The sequence below is a fragment of the Erythranthe guttata genome, chromosome 14 (assembly GCF_056151865.1).
Source record: "Erythranthe guttata isolate IM_541 chromosome 14, IM_541, whole genome shotgun sequence".
Taxonomy (NCBI): Eukaryota; Viridiplantae; Streptophyta; class Magnoliopsida; order Lamiales; family Phrymaceae; genus Erythranthe; species Erythranthe guttata.
Genome location: NC_142546.1, coordinates 16,413,318 through 16,426,074, shown reverse-complemented (window position 1 = coordinate 16,426,074; position 12,757 = coordinate 16,413,318). Strand labels below are relative to the sequence as shown.

General features: G+C 32.1%; 1 protein-coding gene across 2 annotated transcripts; it reads right to left on the bottom strand.

Annotated features, from left to right (window-relative positions):
* Positions 1–573: 573 nt before the first annotated feature.
* LOC105951761 (protein argonaute 4A) lies at positions 574–6,830 on the bottom strand. Of its 2 annotated transcripts, none has more exons than XM_088813694.1 (23): positions 6,692–6,830; positions 5,524–5,744; positions 5,209–5,414; positions 4,895–5,107; positions 4,666–4,802; positions 4,477–4,574; positions 4,284–4,381; positions 4,024–4,189; positions 3,822–3,938; positions 3,604–3,711; positions 3,323–3,385; positions 3,118–3,231; positions 2,865–3,030; positions 2,668–2,781; positions 2,429–2,568; positions 2,209–2,336; positions 2,038–2,103; positions 1,849–1,912; positions 1,624–1,735; positions 1,449–1,522; positions 1,255–1,349; positions 1,131–1,162; positions 574–992 (listed from the first exon to the last, which is right to left on the bottom strand). In XM_088813694.1, the coding sequence occupies exons 2-23, from the start codon at positions 5,725–5,727 to the stop codon at positions 817–819; spliced, it is 2,691 nt and encodes an 896-aa protein (XP_088669820.1). In that variant the 5' UTR covers positions 5,728–5,744; positions 6,692–6,830; the 3' UTR covers positions 574–816. The 2 variants fall into 2 exon arrangements, with proteins under 2 accessions (XP_088669820.1, XP_088669821.1); XM_088813695.1 differs by lacking the exon at positions 6,692–6,830 and adding an exon at positions 6,435–6,548.
* Between the last annotated feature and the right edge of the window lie 5,927 nt (positions 6,831–12,757).

Below are 12,757 nucleotides of genomic sequence, written 5' to 3'. Positions count from 1 at the left end.
GCTGTTTTGCACTTTACCCACAAACAAAAAAATTTTTGCACGTTTTTACCTAAACTCATTCATTGCACGGTGCCTCCAAAAAGGAATACTCCAACAATTTTGACCGGAATGGGAAATCATGTGCTTTGCACGTGAAATTTATAGGGGTAAATTTGTCTATTACTTTATATCATATATATTAATATAAACTAATCATTAACAGATACAATTAACAAAAAAAAAAAAAAAAAAAAAAGTTCCTATTGTACCCTCCAAACGAGACCTATCTCTTATAAGTTTCGGACCCGTGAGGATCAAATTCGAGGCACAAATATATACGGGGAGCAACGAATTGATCACTATATATAATGTCCGAGTACCGTTTGAGAGAATATTGGATGAGTAAAAGAAGCGTCGTCTCACGAGGCCTTTGAATTAGCGTAACAAACGGCTAATAATTCAACTCGACGAGCACATTCGAAACGAATAAAATACAAATATGGATGAACATTTTTATGAGCAATAACATAGAAGAAAAAGATTAATTCTTTTTTAATCCATAAAAACCTGAAAACACAGCTAATACAATATAACTGAAGTCATAAAGATATTCAGACATTCATAAACTAAACACTGGTTACATACACCAGTCATATCCAAGTGTTGGGTGATTACCAAAACCTCAAAATTAACCAAGTTTTTTTTTTTTTTTTTTCTCTCTTCCCTAAAGATTAATATTAGTCAGAATTAGCAGAGGAACAAACCAAAAAAACCACCAACAATTGTCATGTTTTCGAGATGGAACAAAAAGAAGGGACAGTTTTTACTAAAATGCCCTCAGCAGAAGAACATGGAACTCGAGACCTTATGGTGGAGCAGCGGAAGTGGGGCCACTGATAATCCACCGGGCCCCGCTGTGCCACTGTGGCTCGATGACTTGTCGGATATTTCGTCGAACTTTATGAATTGAGACATTTGTGCAGCGGCCAAGTGGGCGTAGCAGATCGGAGCAACTGCAGAAATCAAAAAACGAACAATGTTAACGCTAAAAAAAATTTATGCATGCAACAATATATGAATCAATTTCAAGAAAATAGAAGATTATAATTATAATTATAAATATAAAATAGAGGGTGACGTAGTTTCATTACCGACAGAGATGGCTGTAGTACTTCTCTGGTACCTGTAAATATTCAGACAACAAAATTTTATTACAATGTGAAATTCGGTAAAAATTATTATAAACTGAAGCTAACTTTTTAGTTTTCTACTTACACATAGGATAATGAGTGCACAAGTTCTTGTAAAGCATCGGCAGAGAAGCCGAGCTCGTCAAATAGCACATGGTAGTGTGTTGGCCTAGTTGTGCCCTGTCGACCATTTTAATTACGATTAGTTCACACAAAAAATTCTCGTAAAACAAATCCAAAGTAAATGACAAGTGATTGTTTATGTACGAAAAGGCTTACAATCATTCCAGCGTGAGCACACATGTAGAAGTCGTTTGTTCTTGGATGGCAAATTCCATTGTCAATTACAGTGCCTGAAAATCGGGTAGTATATATTTATATATATATATTAGGACAGTAAAAAAGAATACGGTTCTTACTTAATGCAGAGAAATAGTAAATATGATTATAAGACCTGGTGGAACATTATCGGGTCCGTTTGCTTGGAAAAATTTCGTGTGATGGTTCTTTTGTGCCACCACAACCATGAATTTGGGAGACCAAGTTTCGTCGAGAAATTTGCATGCCTGTGTAAGAACAAAAACACACTTGTAATGAACTTCAAAAAGCTAAAAGAACATACTCTAAGAAGAAAGTGGTAATAAAATGTTAGGTTTTTCTGAAAGATCGAAAAACGGACCTCGATGATTTGTTCCAGCTCTATATTCAATACTTGATTGAACTGCGACTCGCTCACTCCATCCCTAACGATTAGAAAATGCCGAAATTTCGATTAACTTTAAGTACGAAGATTGATTTAAATTCGACCAGGCATAAGCCGTAATGTACTACAGAGAGTTGATGATTTTTACTAATGTAAATAGTATACCTAAAGATGATAATCTGCTCGGGTTTTCTTTTGCCGGAACTTATGAAGAAGTCCTGCAATAACTCCCTAGAAAAACACGAAAAAAAACATCATGATCAAAAAAAATAATTAAAAGATAATACAAACTAAAAGATTTGCTCGAAATTTGGATAATCTGAAAAAACGGGCAACCTGAAAATGCCCTGATCCACATCATCCACTTTCTTGAACAACGAATCGATCATTTCTAGTTTTGGTGACTGGGTTCGAACTGCAGCCCTGTACTTAGATATCAAAGGCCACTGCCTTGAACTTACCACCTAATATTTTCATCACAAAGAAAATACCATCAGACATTTGTACTTAAGAAACCTTATAATTATCAAAAAATATATATACATATATATCTTACAGCAGCAATAGATGGAACATCTGATCGACCAGGCGAACCATGTGAAACGTCCATCCCGACAATAAGGGTGGGCACTGTGGAAACCAGGGGAATCGAGGGCGATTTTTCGATACCCAAAAGTGAATTAATGCCGCCAAGCTGTTAATGAAAAAAAGAACGAAAGAAAATAACGTTAATAAACGACTTTTCAAGAATGATAAATCAAACTAATTTGCGCAATAAAACAACGAAAATTTCCTTGGCATTGATCTTTAGGAGCAGATTGGTGGTGTACTGATCATTGACAGGTTTCGTCGGTGCCATGCATTGAGTGACTATCCCCATGTCAGAAAGATTCTTCTTCTTCCATGGACCTTAAAAACAAGATAAATAATTAGCAAGAAATGAAATAAAATAAAATGCTCGATGAAAATATTAGTTTTATCGAATCACAAACCATAGAGATCGCAGTTTTTCTTCTCCGGCAATATGCAAAGAAGAAGCTGAGGCGGGCCCGGTAGCCTCGACTTTATCAACTCCATCATTTGCTCCACTCTTACCACAGCAGGGCTACGCCTGTTATTTGGGCTCTCTTCGAAGCAATCGAAGGGTGGGCTAATAGTCTACAAACGAACAGTCGATCAGAAAAAAAATATATATATATATATATATATATATAATTATAGAACATTTTCCAGGAATTAACTTACCATTCCTTTCATTCCCCCACATTTGACGATGCTTTCGCTCAGCATTTTCACATTACACCTAGCAGAGAAGTTCACAACTGCCCATCTATCGAGCTTTACTGGTTCAATCAATCTCTGCAAAAAAATCGACAAATTTCAGACTTCGAAACTTTATGAAAAATCACAAATCTCATTCAACATTTCGAAAATAAAATATCAAGTATACCTTGCTGTTGAAGTTCCACCTTCCATTACGTGGCCAAAGGTCTTCCCCTTTACCGACCATCAACTGTAATATAATTTTAAAAAATGGATTAGCAAGAAATGTTGCTGAATTTTTATATTGTTTAGTTTTGCAATGTAAAAATGTTGGTTGTGAATATATATATATATATATATATATATATATATATATATATATATATATATATATATATATATATATATATATATATATATATATATATATATATATATATATATATATATATATATATACATATATACCTTTGGGGCTGGCAGAACGCGGCCTTGGATCTTTGTGAACTCAGTGGAGATCGAAACTCCAGAAGCTACTATAAGAGGGTCAGCCCCATAATTGCTAGTAGCCAAAGCCTGCCATTAGAGAGAGAGAGAAGTAAGTAATTAGAAACACTAAACATGGATTTTTTATATTTAAAAAGGAAAAATGGATCGATAAGAAAAAAAGTCGACTAAAGCCTCACTTGCTTCAAGGAGCTCATTCTCTCCATTGGCTTCTGTCTAGATTTTTCCACAAGCGAAGCTCGTTGCAGGTTCGACAACGATTTGGTATATCGTTGCAAAGAAACTAATTCACATAGCTATAAAAATAAAACGCATGGTCAATATAGTGGCACCCAGAAAAAACGACGATAAACTTAATGCTTGGTTGAAAAAACTGCAAACCTCAATGGGGATATAAGTGGGGCGCTTTGGTTTGCCTGCATTGATACATGGAAAATCCCCAGAGTATCTCAGTTTGATATCTCGGTGGTTCACGAAGTAGTCGTAGACTGTGATTTGTACTTCGTCTCCTTCGTTTGCACCTTCTTTTCTCTGTTTTAGAGGAAACCTGCACAATTAAGAAAATCAAGAATTGTTACATTATTGACTATGGAAAGCTATGTAATAAAAAATAACGAAAGGGTAATTGGAATAGAGCTCACGTTTGCTTCCTGCATATCGAGTCGCTCAGTCCACTGATCTTGTACTCCAAGTTCGAATTAGTGGCCCTGATCCTAAGATTCTTCAACGTCCTTTTCGCCTGTTTTCAGACAACAAGTTAAGAAAGATCACACTGTCATTTAACTGCATAAGCAACTAACAAAGATGAAAAACGAATGAACGATGAATTATTACCTTGCTCCAATCAATCTGACCAGGATTGTCGACTCGTTGATTAGCCAGGAGAAAGTCCAGCACAGGCCCTGGCTTGACAATCATAGTTGTCGAAACATCTGCAAATTACACAACAATATAGCGTTCTTCAATACAAAGAATGCATGAAAAAATAATGTGGCCTCATAACGGCATAAAACGAAAACTAACCCATATTCAACGAAAGCCCTCCTTGTGTTGCCCTAAAGCTCGAATGAAAACCCCGACAACCAACAACACCGCCCCCCAAGTCCACGAAATTTCTTGGCTCGTTATGGAAAAAGGACTGTCGTACTAGAAGGCAGCCTCTGCATATACCCAAAAAAAAAAAGGTGTTAATCAAATTCAAGAATCATCAAACGAAGAAACAAATAAATAGAAGAACATCAAAGATGCTTACTGTTGAGAAGCGTGCTGCCTCAACATGATATCGAGCACTCTCACAGCGTCCTGAAAATGCTCAGAATCGTGTCCTCTTAGGGCATCTGCAATGGCTTGCATCGGAATTTTCGCAGCGAAATTTATGGCCACTTTGTACGTCTTCGAACGGGGCTGCCTCTTCGATCTTTTCGGGCCACTCTCATCTGCTCCAGGGCTCCCATTCCCAGCGCTCCTGTATTCGTTCAGACAAGATTATAAGTAAACTGCAATCTTAAAAAAACACAGACAGAGGATTCTGTTTCGAGAAACTACATAATCATCATATAATCATACCTATTCGATTGGCCATCTTCCAAGATCACCGTGAACTCAAACTTGTTTCGAGGCAGTGGGCCGACTGTGAAGAGGGTCTTTTCTCCATCGTACGCGAATCTCTTACGATCCAGCTCAGCAGCATACGTGTCGTACACCTTCTCGAGTATTTTTCTTCCAGACCCTTTCGCCTCAACAGGGGTGTCGTCATCGTACTTGATAGCAACCTACACACCAACAAAAATATCAACAAGTTTTAAGCACAGTCCCACATCGAATTTATTTCAAGAATCCCTGATATATAACAACGAAAAAAAGAAAGAGAAATACACATACACTGTAGTGATAAAAGTGCCCATCGGTCTTAGAAACAGCAACTTTGAAGTGATTCGTCAAAAGGGGGATGGGCTGCCCTTTCGAACCGAATCCCGACCTCACCATCGGAAGGCGCTTAATAACCGGAACCACCTTCTGCGGTACAACATTCGGCGGTATGGCAGGCGGTGGTGGAGGCAGCATTTCGGATTTATCATGGTCCATCTTGTTTCACTTGCAATCTGAGACATAAACAAGAGTTATATATATGTATATATATCAGCCCGAAATTTGTGTAATAAATCAGTAAAAGGGAGATTATATATATTTATATGTTCATAGAAGGTATAAACCAGTTTCTGTATACAGTCTACAGAGTATTTCTTATCATCAACCAAATTAACGAATGAATGCTTCCATAATACTCAAAAATCCAAGAGCTGAATCATATAGCAGAAGATAAAATTCAACAGTCTGCATTATAAAATCCCAGATACTAAGAATCTAGTTAGTAATAACTAAGAACGACGTTGTTAGATCTAATCTGCTGTTCTTATATTTAAGAACAAACCTACCCCAAAAATTTCTGCATGAGAGAGAAGGTGATATAAAAAATAAATCGAAACACAAAAACATCAATAAATTAATTAATCACTAAATAATAAACCATTGGATTCCCCTATAATTACTTGTTCTAAACAAGTCTAGAATCAGAACACTGAGAAAAAAAATTCAAAACTGGAAAAAAGTAGAAGAGATATTCTGGTCAAAGATCTGATGATTTGAGACGATACAACAGGTGACGTAAACATGTGCATGATACAGAGAAGCGGCTGAGCTCAGCCGCATAAAACTGCAAAAAAAACATTAAATACACCACAGAAAAAAACCAGAGAGATTTAATTAAACCAAAGAAGAAAGAGAAGACCGACAGGCGGCGCCGCGGCGGCGAACGACGACCGGAGATATTTTTTCTCCGCCGTGATGAAGAACAGACACAGAAAAATAGAGATAAATCTCTCTCATGCTTTCTGCGCCGATCAACTACCACAAAACAAAAAAAAAAAAAAAACCAGAAACAACTATTTTGCTTGGAAAAAACGACGGCGTGACGAAACGGAAACTTAACGGCGTTACGGAAACAAAAAAAAAAACAGAAGTAGAAAACTAGCTGAGGTTGAATCTGTACCGGCGAACTTCTGAAGAAGACGATGAGAGGAAAAAAAAAAAACCTTCGAGTGCGTGTGTGTGTGTGTGTGTTTTTCCGCGGAGTGTGTGTGTTTTTGTGGGATTTGATTCTTCTGCCTTGTATATAGGACTCCTATAATATTGCAGCCCTTTTGTCTCTTCTGTCTTGAAATTACTTATTTGCCCTTGTCTCCTTTTCTCTCTCTACAACGGGTTGTACCTTGAGGGTATAATCGTCAATTCACAGGTGACCGGGATTAGGTTTAGCTCTTGTTACCAATGTTTGCCAAAAAAAGAAACGAAAATTTGAAATAAATTGGAATTCTGGAAGGCTTTTTTATAAGATTGATTTGATTATATTGATTATTATACTGATTATTTTAATAATATGTGAATTGAATTTATTTTCTACATTTGATGTTAATATTATAGGAATTTTATTTGAAATTTTCGGTATTGTTTCGTCAAAAGGCAATCGGAAAAAAAATATGATGACAATCTATTGCGAAAAAAAGTAATAATCGGATACGGAATTATTTCGAGGATGAATAGTGGCGACGGTTCGCGATACGGAAAATAGTCGAATATGATATATTAACGAGTTCAGTATATTGATAACCAAATCTAATACGATACGACCCATATTTATGATTATAAATGCATTTTGCATTTTCCGATTTAAATTCAATTAATAAAAATATGCCAGCAAGGAATGATGTTATTGCGAAAAGTAATAGCGGATACGAAATTATTTCGAGTGTAAATAATGGCAACGGTCACGATACTACAAATGGTTAAATATGATAAATTAACGAATCCAATATATTGATAACCAAATATAATAATACGATCCGGCCCAAATTTATGATTATAAATGCATTTTACGATTTAAATTTAATTATGAGAGACTTTTAAAAAAATATGCCAACAAGGAATGATCTTATTGCGAAAAGTAATAATCGGATACGAAATTATTTCGAGTACGGAATCAGCAATAATGGCAACACGGTTTCGCGATACGGCAAATAGTGAAATATGATAAATTAACGAGTCAAATATATAGATAACCAAATCTAATACGATGAGACCAATATTTATAACTAAATATGCATTTTACGATTTAAATTTAATTATTTGGGACGTAAAATCTATTATATTAAAATAAATTCGAGGTTCAAATTATGTAAGCTTTTAGATTTTGCAAATTTATTTATAAAAAAAAAAGGAGTATGTAAGTTGTTAGATTGTGCAAATTTAATTACATGATAATTGAATTTCAATCATTAAAAACATTAAATGAAGTTTAAACTTATAATACCAAAAGGTTAATTAATTAATTAATTAACTAGTACTTTATGTAGTTAAAAGCACATTAAATGAATTAAGCAAGGTACAACACCAGGACAGCGTACTGTGTGGCGGGCGTATGGAATTGTCTGTACCTACGCCGCAGCAGATTGGATCCCACAATGCATGCGGCAAACGTTGCAATCACCTGCGTTATAAAACCAATAAATTGGCAGGATCCGTTGTGACACGTGTTGGCGTTTTATTGGACGACTGTCCGTTTGCCATATTTGCCGTTGAATTTACTGTTTTTGCCTTGCTCTTGTATATTTGTTGCTTGCTCTACAAGAGAAACTCGATGTTGCATAGTAGGGTTATTTTTAAATAATTTTTATTTATTTAAATATTTTATTTTAGTCTTTATTATTTTTTTAGATTTGTTTCTGTTTAATATTATTTTATTTTTGTTACTTAGAGTAGAATGATGTAAGTGACAGTTCAGATGTGGCTGTATTCCAACTCAAATTGTAAGTTAGTAAATATTTTAGCAACTCAAAAAATATGTTAATCACAACTTTGTAAGATTTTTAAAATAAATTTAGCAAATTTGGCTCATAAAACATATTGAATTTTTAAATATAAAATGGCTTAATCCCACTTTGGACACTTGAAATATAACATTTTGCCACTCAACACCCTCGGAAAAAATTAATAGTATTTTGGCAGTAAATCGTGATTAATGCACACCGAATGAATTTTAAAAGCTAATTAATGTAATTTAATATTTTTTGGTGGTATATTTTAGAATGCCAAATGATAATTTAATTTTTTTAATGTATATCAATCATTTCGAAACTACAAACTACAAAAATAAAAATACATCTTGTTAACATATTGAAAAAAAATATATATATATATTTAAAAAGAAAATAAAAAAGTTAATTTTAGCTATTTTGTTATCAAGTAATTTAAAAATTATATTTTCTCCCAAAGATTTCTACAAAATATTTTTACTGATTATAATAAAAGATCCATTAATCAAATAATTTAGTGAGAAAAAAATATTTTTTTAGTAATAAAATATAATGTTTTTTTTGGTAATTTATTGTGATTTTTTTGTTTTTTCGTATTCTGTATGCTCGAAATTATGTTGGAATTAGAAGAAAATAAATTTTTAAGTTGTTATTTTGCACCTAGGAAATAAAGAAAACAATAAAAATTAAAATTACTCTCATTAAATTTTAAAATTCAATTCATGGTAGACTGTGAGTGATGTATTGCATTTAGGGGGTACAAAGTGATATTAATTTTTTTCTAATGGTGGAATTAGCCAAAACACTATATTTCAAGGGTGCAAAGTGGAGTGAAGACAATATAAAATATTCTACCACAAATCCAAAAAAACAATAGCTTAAATTCTAAGTAGCATGGACACGAAAAAGGTCCAGAAAATAGGATACGGAAGCTTGGACGAAACGTGTAAATATTAAAATTATAGAGTAATATTTATAAATATGTTATATAAACATTTATAAATTTTTATTATATATAAATTTTCATATATTTTCATCAAAATATTTCAAAATAAATATTACTCTCATATCAATTTGCAATTTATCATTAAATCGGGTGAATAATTAGGGAATCAACAAAAATATTTGAAAATTTGTTATTCAGACATGTTTCTAACTTTTTAGAAATTGCAAAAAAATAGCCCATAAGGTATCTGAAAGTTGTCCTCGAACGTCCGACACGAACATGTCCGAAACGCGGAAACGTTAAGTTAAAGTTTCCGTGCTACATAGGTTAAATTTAATTGTTTGGGCCAAATTGAAATTGGGCCTAATTCAAATTAGGGTGATTAGTATTGTTCAATAATGGGCCTCAAATGTACGGCCTCTTAGATTCTAAATAAATTTAAATATCTTTGGAAATTTCTAAATTTAATATGTATATATTATATATATCTCTTATTATTTAATTTAAAGATATAATACAACCCTTTTTAAGTGTAAAATTTTGTTAACGTCCTTTTTCTTTATCTTTTGTGAACTCCTCACCTTTTTTTTTCTTAATGATTTTCCAATTCACATAATTTGATACCTATGTAGCACTGACACGGAAACGACGATACGAGAAAATGAGAAAACGGACACGGAAAAACGGCATGTCCCAAAAATGTGAATATGGGAACTTGGGAGAATCATATAACTATTAAAAAGTGTAGGGTATATATATTTATAAAATTCTATATAAATATATAAATTTTTATTTATATATAATTTTTTCTCTATGTTTTCATACATACATAATTCAAAATAAATTTACTATCAACGATCAATTTTCAATTGACCATTAACTCACTATTTTTGAAAAGTAACAAAAATATTTGAAAATTTGCTATTCAAACATATTTCCAACTTTAAAAAAAATTATAAAATGGTCCATAATATGTTCGGCAGGTGTCTTCGAGATTCCGATGCGAAACATGTCCAACGTGGAAACATTAAGAAGTTGAAACTCCCTATTTTTAAAATGTACATTTATCCCACATTTTTATTTAAGATCTTATAGTGAGTAAAAGTAGTTTATAAGCTCATTATCCAAGCACTTTAAGCAATAATTTTAAAAATAAGGCGTAACAACTAATTATTAGCTCTTAAAACAACCACTCATACGTAAAAACTTATCAGTTGTTTGCTCTAAGTGTTTCAGTAGACCGACTTAGGACTTTTTCTTTTTCTTTTACTTTTCTTTTTTCCATTAATTACTAATTCAATAATACTATATACTTTAATGAAACTAGTTCCATGAATTCTTTTGGGAGAACAAAAAAAATCATTTATTACGTCACAAATTTGTCAAACACAATACTCCATCATATATGTGAATTCATTTTTGCCATAATGGAAAAGTTTCCATGCATACGTAAGTTATATGCTAAGAACAGCATTTCTGACTTTTATTGCATCACTCTTTTCACAACTTGGAGTATGGTCATTATTTAATTTATGACTAAATTCAATAATTTTATTCAAGAATATATAATTCAAATTTTATTTAATATTTATTATTTTATGTGAAAAAACAAATCTTAGTTCTTCCAATTCCATGATTAATTATTCTAAATTTTCAGAGATTCTTACAGTTTTTTTTTACTATAATTATATTTGTGGTATCTTATGTTTTGCTTAATTAAATATTTATTTTTTGTAATTTACTTATAAAATAATTAAATAAAATAAAGTTGATATTATCTATTTATTTAATTTAATTTTTGTTTATTTCTAATTATGTGGATGACATGATAACATGGTTGTGATGTATTAGGCCATACCTTGCACATTTGCAGTCATCGTTGCTGCAAGTTATCAACTAACTTTTAGTAAAATCCAAAATCTTTCATAAATTAAATTAAATAATATTAAATAAATAAATAAATCGTTCACTTTTTCATTCAATTTCTATCAACATCGTGTTCTTTTGCACATAAATGCGATGTGAAACATGATGCAATTAAAAGAAATTACGATAAAAGAAAATTGGATGATTTTCTCGATATGAATCGGAATCAAAAAATTAAAATAATTTTCGAAAAAATCGAGTTATTTACTAGACGAGGTGATTAGTAAATATTTCTTATGAAAAGTTCTTGGGTAGAAACGTTTAAGAGACAATTACTCTCTCAATACGGCCGGGGGGCATGGCCCCGAATATTTCTCTAATATCTATTATTTTATATAAATATGTCAAAAAAGTTGTGTCCAAGAGCATAATCGGCCCCCTTATACTTAAAATATTGGCTCCGTTAATGAACAAAAGCATCTAAATTGAGAAGATCATCTTAGACGCTGGTGCTACAACGACTTAAACAATAATTAAAACGAAAAAAGTTAAATTCATTTCATTTATCCAAACGAATTTCTTACATATGAAATTTAAACCCTCCACAACCAAATGAAACTTTTTAGATTTTGCTGTAACATAAAATTACTACTATAAGAAATATTACAATATTAATTAGGTGATGTGGTCTAGGTTAATTAATTGGACCAAGTAGATGTCACACTTCTTTGATTTAACTTTAATTACTTTTTGAGAATTGTCAGATATATTTTACTGACAAATGAAAGGATTAATGGGACAAAATAAGAGAATTAATTAATAACAACTAAGTAAAAAGTAAGAGAAATAATTAACCACAGACGAGCTATCAAGTCAACTAGGATAAATAAGAGAATTAATTAATAATAACTTAATAAAAAGTAAAAATTGAATAGAATAATTAACCACATACGAGCTAATATTGAGGATTTATGGGTTGAAAAAAATAATTATGATAAATTACCACTTTCCCCCTTAAACTAAGGCCTATTTACAAGATAAACCTCTGTTTTTTTCATTATTACATTCATCATCTCTAAAGTGTAGATTTCTTACATTAACATCATTTTGTAGAGGAGTGAATATAAGAAATTTATAAATTACAAGGAGTTGGATGTAATAAAATTAATATATGAACCCAATTCTTTTCTTTTTCATGATTAATGGAATTCTCCGAAAAAACATGTTTGAAATAAAATTTAAACGTTTAATTAATTATAATTTAACTTACCAATCAAACTAAAATTATTCATCCAATATATATTTTCGAAATTCTTTCACATACACCAACCCTATAATGGTCAATAAAGTGCTTAATTATTTATCAAAGCTTACGTCAAGGTAGAACAAGTCAACTCCAATTGCTCTATCTCTTAAGAACTAAGATACGTATTAA